The sequence below is a fragment of the Ammodytes marinus genome, assembly GCF_949987685.1.
Source record: "Ammodytes marinus genome assembly, chromosome: 4".
NCBI lineage: Eukaryota > Metazoa > Chordata > Actinopteri > Uranoscopiformes > Ammodytidae > Ammodytes > Ammodytes marinus.
Genome location: NC_137233.1, coordinates 27,553,917 through 27,575,228, shown reverse-complemented (window position 1 = coordinate 27,575,228; position 21,312 = coordinate 27,553,917). Strand labels below are relative to the sequence as shown.

The following is a 21,312-nucleotide window of genomic DNA, read 5'->3' as shown; positions in this document are numbered from 1 at the left end:
GATCCAAAGCATGAATTAAAAAACATTCAGAGAAAGACCGGAGGCGTGTCTGCGGGGAGGCTCTGGTGCTGTTGCAGTGACGCCCTCTGCTGGCCACCAGGTGCTATATTATCCAGAAAATACTTAAAACTCCTCACTGAACGCTGACGAGGAGGAAAGTTATGTGGGAAGGCTCAATGCTGTTTGCATTTAAAGTTCAAGTTGTGAGACGCACAATGAACTACACACACATGTTGTAGTTCATTATATGATCAAACAGAATATGTGCTTGAACTAAGGAAGCGTCTTCTTTGTAATAGCCTATAGCCTACGTAAAGCATTAGAAGTGCAAATAGAGAGGACAGCTAACAGGCTAGCCTAGTAGTTGACTGTGTGACTTAGATATCAAAGTATCAGAATAATAAGAGTCCATAATACAGTATGCCTTGGTGAATAAATAGGCCTACCTATCTTTTGGTTTCTGATTGTATGATAACAACTTTAAATGCAGACTCCACCTTATTATTTTAGCCCTGCACACATCCACATGAATCACACACAAGAGTATTGCATGCAGTTACACTTCAGTACAGCTGCAGTATTATGAACCCTGTTTGTGAGACAGGTATTTATATAGGGCAGGCCTACATAGCTTTACGCCGTGCCTTTTCTGTTGACCCTTATTGTGTCTGACTGCATGTGTCTACTTGTATCATTATTTCCTCAGGCACCATCCCAGTCTCTTCCTGCTAGATAAGATTTGTATGCAGGATTCACTTGACAGAAATAAAGCTTCCTGAATACAGCTCAACAATATCGTCTGAATTAAAGGTGGAGTGTGCGATTCTGTGCAAACCCTTGTTGTCAAAATCACTTTTTGTCAAACTCAGTGAATATCTCCTCACAATCTGTTACCTGTCCAGTACAAAGCTGATATTAATGCAGCCTAGGCCCTGTTAACTGGTATGTAAACAAAGGGAAACTAGACGTTCTAGTAAAAGGCCTGTTTACATAGCCTATGGATGACCTGGATTATTTTGCCCACCCGCACACACAGTATGCCAGGGGCTACAGGTAGGCCTACATTGTGAGGAGAATTTCAATGATTTTGACAAAAAAAAGTATTCTCCAGAATTGCTGAAACCACCTTTAATAGCAGAGGAGGACCAAATGTATAGTACACAATGGATATTATATTGTGTAGACCTAGATTCAGGCATTTTAGGCTTCATTCATATTTTCTGTACCAATATGCCTATTGTTTTTTTTTTACATCAAGGTTTTGTATTTGTTTTAGCTTAACATAGAGGCTGAACGTTTGCCAGATAAGAATAATAGCTTATGACAATTAAATAGTTATAGATTGTATTAATTGTAAATAATTAGTCCTACTTGTAGACCTACCTTCAATTTAAAAACTAAAGAAATGCATCGTTGGAAGCTTTGTTTACAGATCAACGTGGGAGGCGGGTCATTCCCTCTTTTCCAATTTTCTCATTGGCTGTCGGAGTGATTGACTTGCGTTTCGCGCAGGCGCAGCTTAGCAGGAAGCGTCTGGGATGTCTGTCTGTTATTGTCCCTTTTTTCAGTGTGAGAAGAAGCCAATCCCGAGCGAACCCGAAAGGTAAGTCGCCGTCTGCGCTCCCTCAGCATCCACGCAGGAACAATAAAATGTTCCGTAACACCTCTACAGCAGCTGTTGCGGAACACGTTAACCAGTCACAGCTAGCAGAGTTATGTCAGTTTGGGAGGTATTATAGTCTTTTTTTGTTTTTTTTAACTTTGCTGTAGTGTAGGCTAACCTTCACGTCGTTTCTTTAGACGAGTTGGTCCGACACGAACTGCCTGTCAAACACTCACTGAAGCGTATACACGTAAGCTCCTGTTGCCTCTTTATATCGTAGGCTACCGTAGGAGTTTTTTTTTTCTAGTTTGACAAAGTTTGAATGAACTGTAAAGCGACCCTGTTTCTTTACCTCTGTGTGAATGGTTGGGGGAGTTTGGATAGCTAACGCTCCATTGCGCGATGACAGTATACACAAAACCGTTGCGGAAGTGGTGTAAAGTTTGTGGCGTTAGTGGTCTTCTTAGGTGTGTGAGTGTGGTATAGTTACATGGATTAGGTAGCCCTATTTACCGATCATAGACTGTAAAAGTGAGAACGACGCATTGGTAACGTGTATCATACATTAGGACATATAACTGACTTAATATAGCCTAAAATAGCCTTCTTCTGAAAGAAAAAGAAAAACGCCTGGAGGGGGTTGCTATTTGTTTCCATTGAGTGCTTTATCATACAATACTATACCAGATAAGGCCTATTTCTTCTTCAGCCTGAGGGAGTGACTTTATCAGTAAAAGGGATGGATGCCCTGTGAATCATCTAGGCCTACATCTGATGCAACTGACTTTTTTGTATTGCAACATTGGTCAAGAGATGGCGACAGAAATGTTGAATCACATTGCATTGGAGTGAGGTCACCTTTTGTGTGTCACAGTGTCTCATGGGAAGCACTGGCCATTAAAAACTCAAGATTTCACCTTTCACACAATTGGGAAATTGGCTTCAGCCTACTTAAGTCACACTTGCAATAGCCTGTGTCAAACTAGTGCTAAAACAGTTTTGTCATTTAAAAGACAAGTTGAGTCTGTCAGTGAGCAACCGTTGTAGCCTATTAGGTCTACTTGACTAAGATTTAAGGCCTGTATTAATGCACAAATGTCAGAATTGAGCTTATTTGTCGTTCAGTACTTAATTTCAGAACTTGCAATGGGTTTTTTTTTCACACTTGTTTTTCACATTTCATGGACAAAACTAAAAAATCCAATTAGAAGAAATGTAGGCTATAGATCAATGCATAATGAAACAATGACCGGTTGCAGCCATAGTGTCAACCTCATCAAATTCAAGGCAGCGAGGCTTGGGATAACATGAGGAATACATTTTAGGACTGTGTCTATATCTAGTCCAGCACACTGCTATTGTATACATGTGATCCCACAGTTATTATTGGGTTATTATTATTAACCCCTTAACCCCACTCCTTTGCCCCTTCTGTCACCCTACATTTAGTCGTCTCACTGCCATTGTCTAGTGGGGCTTTTGTTTTCTACACGCTTTTCTGAATACAGCTGACCTGGCAGTTTCACTCAAGTATCACTCCAATTTAAACACAGATATAGCGGCCTGGATGGGGCACAGAAAGAGGTCGCTCACATCGGGAGGCCATGACTCATATTTTTTACATACTTACGTGCACAGCAACTTAAGCTTATTAGCTAGATCCACTCTAAAGACTTCTGTTTTTGTTAGATGTTGGTCTCTAACTCAAGCCTACCTTACTGACGTGTCCTCCTCCATAGGCAATGATGATGATGTCCATTGACATTTGCAAGTCATTTGCTTGATTTCCTCCCAAGTATGGTTTGGTCTATATGGATGATTTGCCAGAGTGGCCAACTGAATCGTCCCCTCTTCTCTGATGGCCCAGAGAGCTGTGGTCAAGCCCAGAAACTGTGTTGGCTGCTGCTATGTGTGTGTGTGTGTGTGTGTGCCTTTTTAATGCCAAGCGTGTTTGAATAGGCTGTCCGAGCCTTTCAGAAAATGCTGGTCTGGCTGTCATGTGCAGCGAAAGTGGGGAAGTAGGTATATGAATTCAGTTTGGACCGGACAGGAGGGGTGTGCTTGTGAAACTGTGTGAGATAGAGGAAGCATTTTGGCGTGTCGCTGAATATACTGGGCCTCTCTCACAGACCTCTACATTCTGTTGGCTAGCTCAGAACATAGCGGGGATCAGGCTGCTGTCGTGTCTCTGGTGATCACCGATAGAGTGGAAAGGCCTCTCCAGCCCAGCGGTTATAATCGACTGTACCAACTTCTGTAGCTCAGCTCAGTCGTCAAAGCTAAAAGAAAAAAAAAAATGTAGGCCTACGTCTACAGACAGGCAGACATAGGGGATGGGGGTTTTCCGTGGTCTCAGCCTTGTGAGGCAGCCGAGCATCCTGGGTAATGGAGTTGACAGGTTCCTCTGGTCGAAATGGAGGTAAAATGTTCCTGAGTTCCTGTGGTGGGAAAGGCCTTTAATAGCAGTGTCCTATGGCAGAAGGGAGGGCAAGGGATCACAGCCTGGTTGGGAAGGGACATCTGCATCCTTCACTGTGGGTAAGACATGAGATTGGTAATGTGGACTGTTTTGACAGGTGGTGCTATAGACGGCTTTGATTGATTCATTGTGTAGCTGTGTGTGAAGTCACTCTTTGGCGTTTACCAGAACCCATGCAAGATCATATTGACTGTTAAAAAAAGTGGATTACTATAAAGGTCTGACAGATCCTGACAGATCTAGTCTCTTGAACCCCCTCCCCCCTCCCCTCACCCCCTTGCAGAATGACAAATATTCACTTTCCGGTTCATTTCAAATAAAAATGCTATCTCAAGATAGGACAGGGCCTGTAAAAGGCAAATTGAGATAACAAACTTGTTTCTATCCTGCGGAGGCGGCCCTGCTGCAATGTTGATGCAGGTCCAAACTAGGCCAAATGTGATGTTTTCCTTAGCCTTTGGCAAAGCTGGACCTCCTGACTTACTAATCCTACTTCTTGGACATGTCCTAGTCTTGTTAGGAGGAAAGGATACATCATGGGAAAAGCTGTTTATCTGCTTTTTAACCTTATAATTAATTCACTATTGAAAGTAATCTAGAATTTGTGTTTTTATTTGGTCTCACACTTATTATGGACATGTGCGGCGGCCTAATAAGTCACATACAGTGGCTTGCAAAAGTATTCATACCCCTTGAAATGTTCTACATTTTGTCACGTTACAACCACATACGTACATTTATTTTATTGGGATTTTATGTGATACACCAACACAAAGTGGCGCAACATTGTGAAGTGGAATGAAAATGAAACGTGGATTTAAAAAAGATTTATAAATAAAAAACTGAAAAGTGTGGCGTGAAAAAGTATTCAGCCCCCTGAGTCAATGCTTTGTAGAACCACCTATCACTGACAGCTGCAAATCTATTGGAGTATTTCTCTACCAGCTTTGCACATCTACAGACTGATATGTATTGCCCATTCTTCTTTGCAAAATAGCTCGAACTACAGATTCAGCATCAGATTGGATGGAGAGCGTCTGTCAACAGCAATTTTCAAGTCTTTCTCAATATTCTCAATTGTTTTTAGGTCTGGACTTTGACTGGGCCATTCAAACACATGCCTATGCTTTGATTTAAACCATTCCATTTTAAATATGGCTGTATGTTTAGGGTAGTTGTCCTTCTGGAAGGTGAACCTACACCAAGTCTCAAGTCTTTTGCAGACTCTAACAGGTTTTATGCCCTGTATTTGTCTCCATCCATCTTCCCATCAACTCTAACCAGCTTCTCCCCATAGCATGATGCTGCCACCACCATGTTTCACAGTGGGGATGGTGTGTATAGGGTGATATGCAGTGTTAGTTTTCCACCTCACATTTGCATTAAGGCCAAAAACTTCAATTTTGATCTCATCTGAACAGAGCACCTTCCTCCAACCCTTGCCAAAAGCCATGCATAGTCAGATTAGACCAAACGTGAAGTTTTTGGCCTGAATGCAAAATGCAATGTGTGGTGGAAACTAACACTACAAACCACCCTATACACACCATCACCACAGTGAAACATGGTGGTGGCAGCATCATGCTGTGGGGATGCTTTTCTTCAGCAAGTACAGGGAAGAGGGTTAGAGTTGATGGGAAGATGGATGGAGACAAATACAGGGCACAAAACATGTTAGAGTATGCAAAAGACTTGAGACTGGGGCAGAGGTTCACCTTCCAGAAGGACAACTACCCTAAACATACAACCATATCTACTATGAAATGGTTTAAATCGAAGCATAGTCATGTGTTAGAATGACCCAGTCAAAGTCCAGACCTAAAAACAATTGAGAATATTGAGAAAGACTTGAAAATTGCTGTTGACAGACACTCTCCATCCAATCTGATGCTGAATCTGAACCTTGAGCTATTTTGCAAAGAAGAATGGACAAAATATATCAGTCTGTAGATGTGCAAAGCTGGTAGAGAAATACTCCAATAGATTTGCAGCTGTCAGTGATAGGTGGTTCTACAAAGCATTGACTCAGGGGGCTGAATACTTTTGCACGCCACACTTTTCAGTTTTTTATTTATAATTTTTTTTTAAATCCACGTTTCATTTTCATTCCACTTCACAATGTTGCGCCACTTTGTGTTGGTGTATCACATAAAATCCCAATAAAATAAATGTACGTATGTGGTTGTAACGTGACAAAATGTGGAACATTACAACCACATTCAAGGGGTATGAATACTTTTGCAAGCCACTGTAGTGCACACTGTCGATCTACAGTCGAACTCAATCTAGTTCACACACAATCATCAGCTAAGAAAACTAATGACTGCAGTTGTTCCTGTCACCTTGTTGTTAAACCTGTTGATATGTGTCCTTAATAGATTCCATATTCCCTGCCAGTTTATTGTTAGCTCACGTGTCATTATCAAGAAATGACTCCAAAGGTCAATATGGTTTAGCCAAGAGACATTAAAAATACTGCCGTTGCGAAACAGCCTTTCAGTCCGGAGCCGACCTAGGTGGAAAAGTTTCCATGTTACTAGTACGTAGTAAATATGTTTTCTAGAATAGCTACACATTTTTGGTTTGTTTAATTTCAATGTGAAGTTGTAGTTCTGTGATGGCATCTTTTATTGACTATCGGTACGCATTGGTATTGAGTGCTGCTCAGTGCTGCTGACATTGTGTAAAAAGGACCAAAGGTTAAACCGCAGACACTTTATTTTGCAGTGTCATGCCTCACTGTTCTCACTTCTTCTTCTTTTTTTTCTTCCCTGTTTTCTTCCAGTCCCAAACCATGAATATCGTGGGTCAGTTTGCGGAAACGGTGTTTGTGACTGTGAAGGAGCTGTACCGCGGTCTGAACCCGGCCACGCTCACCGGAGGCATCGATGTCATCGTGGTGCAGCAGCCTGATGGATCCTACCAGTGTTCCCCCTTCCACGTCCGCTTTGGCAAGCTGGGCGTGCTGCGCTCCAAGGAGAAAATCGTCAGTGCTTTTATGTCTCATTGAGTTCTTTTAACTACGGTTCTCTCTCTCTCTCTAATTTATTTCTCTCTTTCGCTTTCTCTCTCTCTCTCTCTCTCTCTTTCTCAAAATGTAATATAAATGTATTTGCATGACTGTTGTAGAAAACGGTATCGCCAAAGCATTACAGATACAGTACAAATGATAACAAATGAACAATTGGTCGCTCTTTGACACACGCGTCGTGCATCACTGTCATTTTAGGTGGACATTGAAATCAACGGGGAACAAGTCGCCCTGCACATGAAACTGGGCGACAACGGAGAGGCTTTCTTTGTGGAGGAAAATGAAATCATGGAGGTGAGATAGACAACCGACGTTGGACATGGCTCCTTGGGCTTGAGCTTTTCACGTACATCCACAACACTCTGGTCAGTCTGTCGTCTTTAATTCATCAATGCAAACTATTTTTTTTTTCTTTTTTTTTTCTCAGTCCGATGTCCCAGCCCACCTGTGCACCTCCCCAATTCCTTTCGAGCTCCCGGACGAGATCGAAGAGACAGCTGGGTCCGGCGCTCGCAGGAGAAAACGCCGTCGCAAACGCATTCGCTCTGATAACCACCTGAGAGAAGAGGCCAGGTCCTCTTCAGATGAGAGAGAGAGGGAGAGGGAGTGGGAGAGAGAGAGTGATCAGGCCAGCCTGGAGAGCCCTGCCAAGGAGCAGCCCCTCTCACCATTGGCTGCCAGGTCAGTGATTTAAAAGAAACAGATAGAAGGTTAAGATGAACTGTCTTTTAAGGCACTCTTATCTTCAAACGGGAAAGAGCTTAATCTACAAACAATTCCCCAAAGCCACTGAAATTCTAGTGTTTTTGGAAACACCAAGAAGACAGGAGATGTATTTGATGACCGATTAGCCTCAAGAGGTCCCAAACATTTGCTGCAACAACCTGTGATGCATTCCGGCGAAAGTCACAAGTTAACAAACCAAAAATTCGGTCTCAACTTTTTTGCATCTCGTTATTAAGGGAATCCTAATTGTAACTTGCCACCCTGGAGTAAAATCCACAAAATGCACATAGCAATTATTCATTTAAAGCAGCACACTTAGAATTCCATTAAGATCAGCCATGTGGTAAAAGTGAACGCAATCGTTTAATAAAAAAATCTTTTCTTATGTGTTAAAGTAAATCAGTGTACTACTCGCTGTCAGAGGAGCCAAGTGAGGAGTTAGGAGCCACACAGACCAGAGACACTCATCCTCACTCCGACGGAGAGCCGTCACCATCAGAAAGGTGAGGGAGGTTTATCTTCAAGATGAATGGATGTAACTGATGGTTTTGTTTGTGTTGGGAGCATCTTCACTGAGGAAGTTTGAGAACTAGTTAACATAGATAGTAGTACTTACTGATATACGTACTCCATGGCTCCTGCCCAGACCTAATGGATCTGTGTGTGTGTGTGTCTGTATTTATTTTATCTCCTTTTTCCAGCACCGTGTTCTTCAGCCGGTCCTCCTCTCCTAAGAGCGACTCTGAGCTTGTGGTCAAACCCCAAGAGGCTTCTGGGCCCCACATGCAGTGGAACTGGGGAGGTTTCCCCACGGTATGTCAACACACACACGCACACGCACACGCACACACACACACACACACACACACACACACACACACACACACAGATGTCGATGTGCTTTTGCTGCCAGTCTGTGCTGTGGATAATGCTGTAGACTTGAGATGTGCTTGCTAACACAATGTCTCAAATTGCTCCCCACCCCTCCCCTCACAGCTGTGTCAATCAGAAAGAACATCGCTGGAGTTACCGCATATCTCCACCTCGGGCAGTTCTCACTTCCGCACCATTGAGAGACAGGACTCCTTTGACGTGGGCTATGAGCCTGTGGTCAGCTGTGGCAGGGGGGGCAGTGTAACAGTGGTCAGGCCACAGCCCAGGACTGTCTCCCTAGGTGACCTAGGTAGCCATGCTATGCAAACCGACCCTTCCCCCATGGAGAAAAACTCTCACATTGCTCATTCCACCCCAGCTGACCTCTCCCAGTCTAGTACACCATCAGCGGAGACCGATGTGGACTCGACACAGGCACTTGAATCCTCATTGAGGGAAGAGGAGAACGGAGACTCGTTTTCTCAATCATCCAACCTGATTATTTGCGCCGGTTCTCTCGCTAGCAAAGACAGTGTTGAGCATATCGGCAGTGGGATCGACAAACTTAGCCTCGAAAACCAAAATGGCGGGACCACACCGAACGAAGCACAACTGGTAAACGAAAGCGACGACTGCACAACACTCACAGCAACCATTCCAAGTAGTACAGAGCTATCCAACCCACCAGAGCAGGGTGTGTTATCTGAGCCAGGTGAACAGGGTTCCGTGGGTAGTGTCCCCGTCAGTGAGGGAGACAGTGGCATAGAGCCCTGTGCCGAGGGAGGGGAGGACGACGGTGGACCTGGAGGCTCAGCAAACTCCTCCGACTCTCCTTCCAAAGTGGAGCAACAGGACAAGAAGAAAAGTAGGAATAATTTCTTCAAAAACTCTCTCTTTTTAGTGTTACACTTTAGGAGTAATTTAAAGTCTTATTTTACACTAGGGGTTAGTTTATGTCAACAGTCACAATGTTGGATGATTCATGTGTTATTCTGTCGCAGGTAAACGTAACCACCATCTTGGACCAACGGGTATTTACTTGGATGATCTGACCACAATGGACCCGGAGGTGGCTGCACTCTACTTCCCCAAGAAGTAAACAAATACAAGACATACTGTGACACACATTCCTAAACAATTCACACATTCAAACTCATACATAAGGGATGTCACTAATTCAGACAGTGTCCAACGCACAAATACACTTAATGTCATGTGTTTCACTTGTTTTCTCCTGTACCACATCACTTAAAAAAAAAAGCAATAGCTGAATAACCCAATAGCCGTGCTGTGTTATCTACTGTTGCCCTTTTGATCGACTGTGAGTGTTGTCCCTTGCAGTGAGACAGAGGGAGCCTCTCAGCAAGGGGCAGAGCACTCAGGGAGCCAGTCCCCTCAGTCAGTGGGCAGTGGGGCCATGGACAGCGGGACAGAGTACCTGTCAGATTCAACCCCCTACAACATGGATGTCACCATGTCCCTCTGCGGACAAGAGGGCGACACCAGTCAAATCACTAAAGGTAAGCGGGAGAGAATCCAGTGTTTCCCCCAGTGCTTTATGGCTAAGGCGGCCACCTTAGCAACGCTAGCCCCCCGCTTTGACTACCGACCGAGCCCCCGCCCCCCAAAAAAATAAAAAATAAATAAAAATTAATTAATTTATTTTTATTATTATTTTTGTTTTTTTGTGCTGCACAATTAATGTACTAGCAAGCACGATGTGTGCTTGTGCATGGTCATAACTGCACGAAAGGCCGCGATTTGCGGTAAATAAATGTGCGCATGTGTCTCCAAGCGTTTCTCTATCTTTCAGCTGCTCTGTGTCTGCGGCTTTGCACACACGATTGTACCGCACCGCGCGCGACTACGGCATGCACGCGGGAGAGTTAAACGAGCAGAAGGCAAACCGACATTTAACTGGTGGCGAAAATAAACGCAGCGCGGTTCTATGGGGATATTTAGCTGAACAGAAAGAAGTGCTCTGCAAAGCTAGATCAGTTTAGGACTCCACATCACTGTGGCAACACAACCTATCTATCAGCTCAGACAGCGCAGAGAAAAGTTTGATGAATGCGTGAGAGTGATGGACCAGGATCTTTCAGTAAGTTTACAGAAGTGCCACACTGTTACTGTCTTTGAAATGTATTTAGTCATTTTAAGGGGAAAACACATTGTATTTATTATTTCAACTATTGAGTTATATTTAAAACAACATGCTAGTGTAGGCCAATAATAATTTTCAATGCTGCTTTATTTTTATGTTTTAAATTGGGAAATACATGTTCCAAAACGACCAATAACCTCTGTATTTAAAAAGAAATCTAGCAAGTAGGCTCAACATAACCATTAATGAATTATAGGCTATTGCATCACAGTAGGCCTATTGTCCACAAAAATCGCACAACAGCCCCCCATCCAAAAAGGAACTTTAAAAAGTTGAATTTGCACTTTGATGTGCATACACATGTTAAGTGTATAGTCCATTATTTTTATTTAGTGTGTCTGCATGTTATTGCGCCAAAACAGTAGAAGTTTTCTTTAACTGTGCTTTGTACTGTCTGCACAAGTGGCCCCCTTCCTCACCTGACTTAAACCCTATTGAGAACCTGTGGACCCTGCTTAAACGGGATATTTACAGTGAAGGAAATCAGTACACCTCTCGGAACAGTGTCTGGGAGGCTGTGGTTGCTGCTGCACAAAAAGTTGATCGTCAACAGATCAAGAAACTGACAGGCTCCATGAATGGAAGGCTTGTGACAGTTATTGAAAAGAAGGGTGGCTATATTGGTCACTGTTTATTTTTTTTGACATGTCGGAATTTTTTTTTGTAAATTTTTTGTTGTTTTATTATTCTCACTAATAAAATTAATCCTCAAAAATACAACTTGCCTAATAATTGTGCACACAGTGTAGTATATGAGGGAATGGGCAGGTTTCTCCCACTGGACTAAAACCAAGTGTGATGTTTTGCTTCTGCCGTTCATCCAGAGAAGTTCATGGAGCACATTGTGACGTACCAGGATTTTGCCAACAATCCAGGAATCGTTGAGGATCCTAGCCTTGTGATCTGCATCAACTCCAAGTAAGATCTGGAATATAGAAATGTATTTATTTGCTTATAATTTGCGGTGACATTTTTTTTTGCTTGACTGTTGATTACCATACAGTGTTTCTGCATTTCCAGAACAGGATGTTTCTCAAATGTTTTTTTGTCTATTTTTCTGGTTCATAGCTACTATAACTGGGCAGTGGCGGCTCCCATGGTCCTGTCGATGACCACCTTCCAGAAAAACCTCCCTAAGGTACTTCATTGTTTCGTCACTACTGCATAATAATGTAAATAATCAGGACAACAATGAGTCAACCTTTCACTGTGTTTGTCTTATAGATTTAAGAGTTAAACCATAAAACAGAAAATAATTATTTAGGCAGTATATATGATGAGCAGATTAATATAATAATTGCCTTCTTTCTGTGTGTGTGTGTGTGTGTGTGTGTGTGTGTGTGTGTGTGTGTGTGTGTGTGTGTGTGTGTGTGTGTGTGTGTGTGTGTGTGTGTGTGTGTGTGTGTGTGTGTGTGTGTGTGTGTGTGTGTGTGTGTGTGTGTGTGTGTGTGTGTGTGTGTGTGTGTCATATAGATTACGGTAGAGCGGCTGGTGAAGGACAAGATGTCGAAAAAGTCTGGCCGCTGGTGGTTCTCCTGGAGGAGAAGAGACATGGACAATAGCCAGGTACATTGTTAGAAATATAGGTTAAGGGTTAATCAGCTATGCTTGATGAGTTATGATGGTGGGTGCCGGCAAGAGCAGAAATGCTACCTGCTTGCACCTTAAAGAACTCTCTGGGTGTGGCCTAAGATTGGCTTTTGTGCTCTGTCCATGTAAGACATAATAGAGGTAGAAATTGAAGGAATTTTAGGGTTTAGTTCGGAAGCAGCTGGTCCTGTATGGTCTGTTTGTAAAACAAAACACCATGGCCACTTTAAATTGTTGTTGGTTAAATGGCACCTGGTAATGCAACCTCCTTTTGTTTTTTCAGCAAAAACTCTCAAAGGAGGAGCTGGAGGAGCCGAGTGTTTCGTCCACAGTACAGTAAGTCACCTCACTAAGAAATGATCTAAAGCAAGGTAATAAGTATCTCATGCCATGTGTACTGTTGCTGCTCTACTGATTTCTAATGTTTGAGGGGACTTAAAGGTATAGTGCATAACTCATATTGACCCCATGAGGAATTCTGGGTAATAACAACAACACAGTTGGCTGACTCGGCACATCTAAAATACATTACATAAGCCTTTAGTGATTGTGGATTACTTTCTTTTTGGGATTTTAATCCTTCTGCTGTAAATCCAGGATTTTTCTTAGCAGTAGAATCACCACCAGAAACATTGTGTGTGCCCGGTGACACCATTTCATCGCAATACTGAGAAAAACAGAGAGCTTTTTGTGGAGCTGATGGCGCTTAATCCACTTTGTGTCAACTCATTTTGCAATGGCTTGAATGTAACAGATTTCCTGTATATCACAAATAGCTTTTATATCACTGTAGCTCTGAGGACATGCAAACATATTACTGGAATGGCTAATAGTCCTTTTTATTTTTAATGCCATATTTTATGTGTCTTTGTTTAGTGTGTGTGGGGATGATAATGGAGCTTAGTTCACAAGTCTGTAAGGACTTCATAGTTTGGGTCAGAAAGAACGAGTGAAAGAATATGGCAGTGGTACATTATTTTGTGTGTTAATTCAAAATCTCATAATGCAATTTACATTTCCGCCACTGGAGTATGCCAAAGCTTTGCCCACAAAATAGATTACTCAGTATCCTGAAAACCAAACAAAATCACAAGACTCGAGTATGAGTTGCAAAAATGTAAGCTTAAGATATCTGACGGCTAATTTATTGTTCAGATCTCTATGTGGATTTTTTTGTTGTGTTTAGTTACAAAATGTTAATCGGAGATGTTTTGTTACTGCAGAGCCACATTGGATGACTTAGAGAGCGATGAGGCAGCGGGCCTCGGCCGACAAGCAATCATTCCTTCTAACCTATCAATAGAGACCCTCGCCGCCACCCAGTGTATCAGCCAGATCTACCGCAAATCACTACGTCTGACCTCTAAACAGATAGTAAGAATTACACACACACACACACCCATGCTTGATTGCTGGTTGACGGTGATGAAGTCAATTTTTTCTACCTTTATTTTATGTGGGTGTATTTATACACCCACATAAAATAATGTCCTTGTATAATAATATATTAATATATCCTTTCTCATAACCAGGAGCACTTGAATCTGCGCGATGGAGCCAACAAGGTGATGTTCAGTGTGACCACACAATACCAAGGCACCTGTCGCTGTGAGGCCACCATCTACCTTTGGAAGTGGGACGACCAAGTCATCATATCAGACATAGACGGCACCATCACTAAGTAAGAACCACTGCCTTACTTTGGTGTATAGAAGACAATTGAGTACAAGGCAGTTTCTGAAAAATATACTACGTAGAACATTGTGTGAACTGACATTGCTGCACACGTGTTGATTAGTCCTCACTGTCTGTCTTCTTGCAGGTCTGATGCACTGGGTCACATTCTACCTCAGTTTGGAAAAGACTGGACACACAAAGGCATCGCCAAACTCTACCACAAAATACACAAGTATGTGAAATAACTTTTTTGGAAAATATTATGATGATCTTTAAAAAAAAATGTCCTTTCAATTGTTGAACCTTCTGAACCTTCGCACACAATGCTCACACTGACTGTAACAAGCCAAAACAAGATAACGTGTTAATGATTTCATTCTAGTTGCAGCGCACGGTCTAATCTGCATTGCCAGTTGTTTCACCCCATTTTCATTCCTCATCTTGTTCTTTTAATACAAGTTCAACTGTTCACTTCATTTAAAATTTGAAGTTTCATTGCACAAATGATGAATACAAATATTTGGGAACCTTAATGTGAAAGGGTCAACTCAATTTCATGCAGAAGTGGGAAAACTTCAAATTTTTCTGACTCTTGTTTTGTCAAAACTAAGATAGTAATATTCTGGCCTGCTCCTGTTCTTGCAGAAATGGCTACAAGTTCCTGTATTGTTCGGCACGAGCCATAGGTATGGCTGCCATCACCAAGGACTATCTTCAGTGGGTCAATGACCAGGGAACTGTCCTTCCTAAAGGGCCTGTTCTGTTGGCTCCCAGCAGCCTCTTCTCTGCACTACACAGGTAACACATGCTACTGGTGTCTTGCTAAGACCATGTCCTTTTGTAGAGCGTAATGTACTGCTGACCTCTAGTGGCCAGCCCTATACTTTCAAAGGTGGAGTCAGCAAACCTAGATAATGCTTGTTGTCAAAAGTCAGTGAATAACCTCTGTTCTGTGTGTGTGCTGAAAAAATAAATCGAATTTTAATACACAGCCTAGGCTCTGTAAACTGGTTTGTAAACAAAGGGGGCCTACCATAACTAGCAACTTGCCCATTTACAAAGCCTAGGCTGTGTATTAATGCTGGGTAGGGGATCATGAGGAGATATTCACTGATCTTGACAAAGTGATTTTGATCCAACAAGGGATCCAAAATCCAATACACACTTGAACTCAGGGACGGCCTTGTATGAAATCTATATATGTGTGAAAGAAATCAAACGTGCAATATGTATTTTTTTTTACTATGAACTGTGTGTCCTGACCTGTGCAGGGAGGTGATTGAGAAGAAGCCAGAGGTGTTTAAAATTGCCTGCCTGGGTGACATCAGGGACCTGTTCAACCCACACAGACAGCCCTTCTACGCCGCCTTCGGCAACAGGACCAACGTAAGCAAGGCAGCACGCCGGCTCCTCACACAACAACAAGTCTATTTTCAGCCAAGGTTTTCCAGATGCTACGTAGCATATGGTTTTATACACAATCCCAAGAGATCAGGCCTGATTAAGAGCACACCCATGTGTTTTCATCAACTGTTATTTCATTGCAACATCCTGTAAAATACTCCTGTATTTACAAATGAAGTGTGATGGGGATGTGGAAGTAAAGTCTGGGGTTTGCGTGTAGATAAAAGTAAAGACTGGCTAATGATAATTGATTGTTGCTGTAAAAGCCTAACTGTAAAGGTTAATGTGACTATGAAAGAGAGTCTGTGTGACTGTGTTGTTTGTCCTTCCTTTCATTTTGCAGGATGCCTTTGCCTACAAGCAGGTGGGCGTGCCTGAAAACAGGTTGTTCACTGTCAACCCAAAAGGAGAGCTCATCCAGGAGAGGACCAAAGGCAACAAGTCCTCGTAAGCGTTGTTCACCTTCTTTTTTTTATGATTTGAAAAATTCTGACTTCGGTGATCCTTATTGGTATAAAAAAAGACACTGTTGTAAACATCAGTGCCTGTATACCAGTGAGGAAGAAAAAGGTTGGACGCAACATTTAGATTGCCCTCATTTTCATAGGGATTGTTGTTTATTGTTGTTTATTTTGCTACAAACAAAAACAGGGAAGCAACTTTTTTTTAAATGACTTGAGCACATTTTCAGACATTTGTAATCATGTGTGCCTATGTTTATAAATGGAATAATGAAGTTATTTGTGTATTTTACAGGTACAGCCACCTCAGCGAGGCGGTGGAACATTTCTTCCCCATGCTCTCTGTCGGGGCCAGCACGTCCTCTGCTTTGGACTGTCCCGAGTACAGCAGTGTCTCCTATTGGAAGGAGCCTCTGCCAGAACTGGACCTGGATGCACTGCTGTAGACACACACACACACACACACACACCTAGCTAGCAAAAGCACATAGAACATAATCTTGCCTTTTTCCCTTTCCTTTTCTACTGGATTTCCGCCCAAAAATGTGTACCTGTCAACTGTAGTGCCTGTTTATGAGACCCTGAAGATACTGGAACTGAATGAGGCGTATGCGCCCTCAGCAAAGATGGACCTAAATTAAGTCATAATATACACAGACTCTACATTTAATAAACAAGTGTATGTAGCACTTGATCTTGGTACTTTTTCACTGAACTGTAGCAGATTGCACAATATTCAACTATTGTTGTGGAAAGCCTACGATGACAGTGACACAACTGGAAAAATATGCTGTTGGAATGTGTTTTTTTTCCTTTCCTTTTTTAGTTTTGTTATTGTGTGTATGTAGCACCGATCATAGTCATTCCAAAATAAGAATCTAAACGGTGCGCAAGTGTGATATCTCTTTAAAACTTCAACTCTGAAACCCTTACCAAAAAAAACCACACCCACATTTGAATACAAATTGTATTAATTAAGTGATGCTTAGGTCTTGCACATGAAAAAACTGTCCAACTACTACTGCCTGTTTTCTGTGACCAAGGCCCACACAGCCACACAACAAACCTGTTCTCCTTCATTCAGTTGAGATTAGATCGTGCGGCCGTGTGTTGTTGCTGTCTTTGGACTTTGAGTGTTGGAGTGTGGAGGGCTTTTATAGCTACATGTAGCAAGCAACCAAATATGGTGTGAAAATGTAATTTAAAATGTTTTGGATGATTGTAAGTGTCTGTTTAATCCAAGTAAGTATTGAATAACTTGGGTACGCCCTGAGCAATGCTGAGAGATTGTTTTTCTTTTTGTCGGGCATGGGTGGTTTAGGTTGTTTCCTTAATCCATTTGGCACACCTGCGTTCCAAATAATTGTCCCTGTGGAGTTGAGTCAGATGTAAGGGATAATTAATTAATAGACCGACAGTGACTTTTATCAGATGTGTAAACGGACCTCGGAGGAGAATTTACAAGAGTGCTTTAACCCTGGCGTTGTGCCTTTTGTACTATAAAGACACTTTGTTATATTTATTATAATTATTATTGCATGTGTTTCATCATCCAACTGTGTGAAGAGATACATTGGAGTTGTAAGTTTATAAACCCAATCTATAAAAACATATGAAAGACTTTTAAGTAACGACACCGTGTGTTTTTCTTTTTGTTTCAGCTTTAATGTGATATGATGGCTTGATTGTTCAGGTAATATTTTCTTTTTGAACGTTGAAGGTGGAGTCAGCGATTCTGGAGAACGCCTGTGTCCAAATCACTTTTTGTCCAAATCAGTGAATAATTCAAGATCCATACCTGTCAGCACTGAAAAATAATGGGCATGTTGCTAGCTAATGTTGGCCCTTTTGTTTTAATACCCTTTGTTTACATACCAGGTTACAGAGCCAGAGCCCCTAGCCTAGGCCATGTATAAACACAGGATTATTTCAGCGCATAGGCAGCTGATCATGAGGAGATATACTATACTTTTAAGTTTTTATCAATGCATTGTTTGTTGTTTTTTTTTTTGCATTCTTAATTGTATTTTTCAACAGTAGAATAAAAAGTAGACTTTATCATTTCTGAGAGCATGGCATTTACCATATATAGAAAACGAGAGAGAGTGGGTAAAAGTTCAGCCAATACACACAGCATGATGTCATGCTGACACATGGTGCTCTGGATGGACAACCCAGCTGAGCACCAGCGAGAATGATGGTGTCGTCAGTGTTTACCAAAGAGGCGCAGAGGGATCCGACCGTTGAGCTGTGCGTCAGGACGTTATTTACGGTCTATGCTTTTAACCTGAACCGGAAGAGTTGACTCGAGGCTGCACTGTTGTGATAGGTATGTCTCGTTTTCTTTTGTCTGGTTCTCCAAAAAAAACTAATGACGGTGTATAATTGCGTGTTTGTAAAGATCAGTCAGCCTCTGTTAGCGACTATGCGTGCTGCGCACTGAATATTAATGTAAGGAAGTAAAGCCACATGGTGACTAAATTGAAATTAAAAGTATTCCTTGCAGGCAGAACAAGGCCTATATTGGTAATTGCAAAGTTGATAAACTGAAGGAATCGAAACTTTTGGGTTTCGCCCACGTGGAGAGAAATAGTTTAGGCTATTTGCTGGTAATCGAAACTTATCGATTCATAAGGCAAGCAGTGAGGTGACGCAGATATCTACAGTGTCAGATTGTGTTGACCTATCATGGACACTGAAATCTCCCATTGACGATAGATGGGCTATATTATGCTTAACCTTTCGTGCATATCTTGAACATTTTGGCCTGTGATCTTAACTAAGTTGTATGCGTGTGTGCCCCGTTTGCATTGCTAACTTTCTCAGTTACGAACAAGCACTACAGGTGTGTGATTCAGGGCCATATCTACCATTGAGGACACCTAGGTTCTCAGTGTGTGTGCGTGTGGAAATTCACCTGTATTGCAATCTGGAATAGGTTAAATTCAGTTAAAGAGTAACAGTAGATGAATATGTTATACAGTTAAGAATTTCACACTGACGGTACATTATGGAGACATTTCAGTATTTCAACACATAAAAAATAAATAAAATAAAAAGCAGAGAAAACAATGAACGAAAAAAAATGTAGCTTCATTTTTTGCAGTCCTTTATCCCCCTGTTAACTCATTATATAGATAGTTCCCAACTCAAACGGTCAAATAAGTCTGCCACCTTTATATGATAAGTGTTGTATACATATATCTGACGTCTTACCCTTAGTTGCCTGTTTTCCCAGCCTCCACCAACATGTCTGTGAGTGAGACTGAAGCCGACTTTTTCAAACACAATCATCCACACACTTTGGCTTTGGAGCTCACCTGCCCAATCTGCTTGCATCTCTTCTCCGACCCCGTTTCTCTTCCCTGTGGTCACGTCTACTGCCTGGCTTGCCTTCAGACCATGGAAGAAGGCCTGGACAAACACAGTTGCCCCGAGTGTCAGTCCGAGTACCCGGGAACCAAAGTCCTTGCCAAAAGCTTCAAAATGTGCAGCATCGTAGAGACCTACAAAGCCGCTGCTAAAAGGTCTGCTACAGAAGAATCCATCGATAAGTACCACCAGGTGACACCGACGCCTGGAAACGGCCCTCAAAGTGGGTCCGGATCCACAGAGCAACCCCCTTCTTTGGATCAAGAAAAAGGCAGTATCAAATGCAAGAAGGAAATGGATGAACCCAAATTCAGACTGGCATCTCAAGTCACAGAGTTGAGCCTCAAGTTGGAGATAGCAGAGGGTGTGCTGAGGAAAGAGAGGGAATGGGAGTCGGGGGTGACGGCTGCTAACGGTCAGCTGAGAGAGAAGGTTTCCAATCTGTTAGATCAGATCAAAGCTTTGTCGCAGAGCTTCAGTGCCCAGGTGACGGAGCTGATCGAAGCAGAGATGGGTCCCTGCGAGGCCAGCATTAGCAGTCGGGTCAGTCAAGCCTCTGAGCTGACCACGCAGCTGAGACAAGCCATGCTCACAGCCGAGTCCCTCCTGACCGAAGAGGACCAGACCGCGTTTGACGACGACCTTCGGACTTTACAACCGCAGATCTCAGAGTTGATGGGCAGATCAGTGATAGAAGAGGAAGACCACGAGGAACCGCGGGTCAACCTGGCTCGGGTGTGTCCCGATCTGGAAAAGATGAACTCCCAGCTAAGGGAAAGAATGGCAGAGATTCAGCGCTCCATTCGGAACACCCTCAACCCATCGGAGGTGACCTTCGACCCAGAGACGGCTCATCCCAATCTGGTCCTCTCGGGGGATTTGAAGACGGTGACTTTCAGCGCCGCCAAACAGCCCTACCCCAGCTGCCCTCAGAGGTTCACCAGCTTCTTCCAGGTCCTCAGCAGCCAGAGCTTCTTCGAAGGCGACCATTGCTGGGAGGTGGAGCTGGAGGGTTCTCCGTGGATGATCGGCGTGTGCTACAGCGGGAAGCTGCCACGTAGCGGGCTGCCCTCCGCCCTGGAGAGCAGCAGGAGTTCCTGGTGTCTGATGTGGTTCAACAACCTGCTGACGGCCTTCGAGCAGGGCCACGACGTGCCGCTGAAGAGGACCACGGTGTCGCGCAGGCTGGAGATCCGGCTGAGTTTCAAGACCCACCGGCTGAGCTTCTACAACGTCAGCCCCTCCAGTGGGAAGACTCACGTGTACACCTTCAAGGCCAACCTGACTGAACCGGTGCACCTGGCCTACAGAATGATGTCAGGGCACCCCAATGCACGCGCCACTATTTATTCATAATCATAACTAGGCCTACGTTACTATGCGCATATGCTACTACTAACCTTTGGCAATTGTGCTAGTGTGTAGTAAAAAAGAGCAAATTAATAATATGATTTGAGAATTAATTTGTATGGTTTAAAGATGCCACTGAGGCCCTTTTTAAATCCAACCTTAATGCCCATGCCAGGAATGTAGGTGTCATCTTCCATTCAGCTTCTAAATTCAACAGACAGATCAACTCTGTGCTAAAAGGTTGCTTAAAAGTGTCAAGTTTCGTGTGGAAATTGTTTCATGATGTTCAGGAATTCTGAACTGTACTTCCTGATCACCTTTTTGCCTATATGCTTTGTGTGACAACATATGACTGCCTCTGAAGACTATAAATGTCATTATTTTGTAATTAATATTTTTGTACTTGATGGTATTGCACAGTGTAATGCATGGTGTGTATACCTTTACCTTACAGTAAAGGTATATGGAAAGCAAATGGCATGAACATTGAAAACTGTTTCTGTTTCTTTCTGTTTTTCTATTCCCATGTGGAAAATAAACATACATAAATAATCTACCATGCCTCATAATCCTTATCATCAT

General features: G+C 42.7%; 2 protein-coding genes across 2 annotated transcripts; both read left to right on the top strand.

Annotated features, from left to right (window-relative positions):
- Positions 1-1,581: 1,581 nt before the first annotated feature.
- LOC307249441 (phosphatidate phosphatase LPIN2) lies at positions 1,582-17,825 on the top strand. Its single transcript, XM_080026160.1, has 20 exons — positions 1,582-1,603; positions 6,868-7,068; positions 7,312-7,407; positions 7,541-7,794; positions 8,235-8,342; positions 8,541-8,652; positions 8,836-9,577; positions 9,714-9,807; positions 10,054-10,232; positions 11,701-11,794; positions 11,945-12,014; positions 12,350-12,442; positions 12,750-12,802; positions 13,690-13,840; positions 13,999-14,147; positions 14,289-14,375; positions 14,789-14,941; positions 15,415-15,529; positions 15,891-15,994; positions 16,304-17,825. Exons 2-20 carry the CDS (start codon positions 6,877-6,879, stop codon positions 16,452-16,454), a joined length of 2,997 nt encoding a protein of 998 aa, XP_079882286.1. The 5' UTR covers positions 1,582-1,603; positions 6,868-6,876; the 3' UTR covers positions 16,455-17,825.
- A 388-nt stretch (positions 17,826-18,213) lies between these two features.
- trim107 (tripartite motif containing 107) lies at positions 18,214-21,144 on the top strand. The gene is made up of 2 exons (XM_080026752.1): positions 18,214-18,337; positions 19,247-21,144. The coding sequence occupies exon 2, from the start codon at positions 19,258-19,260 to the stop codon at positions 20,734-20,736; it is 1,479 nt and encodes a 492-aa protein (XP_079882878.1). The 5' UTR covers positions 18,214-18,337; positions 19,247-19,257; the 3' UTR covers positions 20,737-21,144.
- Positions 21,145-21,312: the final 168 nt, after the last annotated feature.

Coding starts and splice junctions, on each gene's coding strand:
- LOC307249441 (XM_080026160.1), top strand. CDS start 6,877: ATGAATATCGTGGGTCAGTTTGCGGAAACGGTGTTTGTGACTGTGAAG. Junction 7,069..7,311: donor TGCGCTCCAAGGAGAAAATC/GTCAGTGCTTTT, acceptor CTGTCATTTTAG/GTGGACATTGAAATCAACGG. Junction 14,148..14,288: donor ATAGACGGCACCATCACTAA/GTAAGAACCACT, acceptor GTCTTCTTGCAG/GTCTGATGCACTGGGTCACA.
- trim107 (XM_080026752.1), top strand. CDS start 19,258: ATGTCTGTGAGTGAGACTGAAGCCGACTTTTTCAAACACAATCATCCA.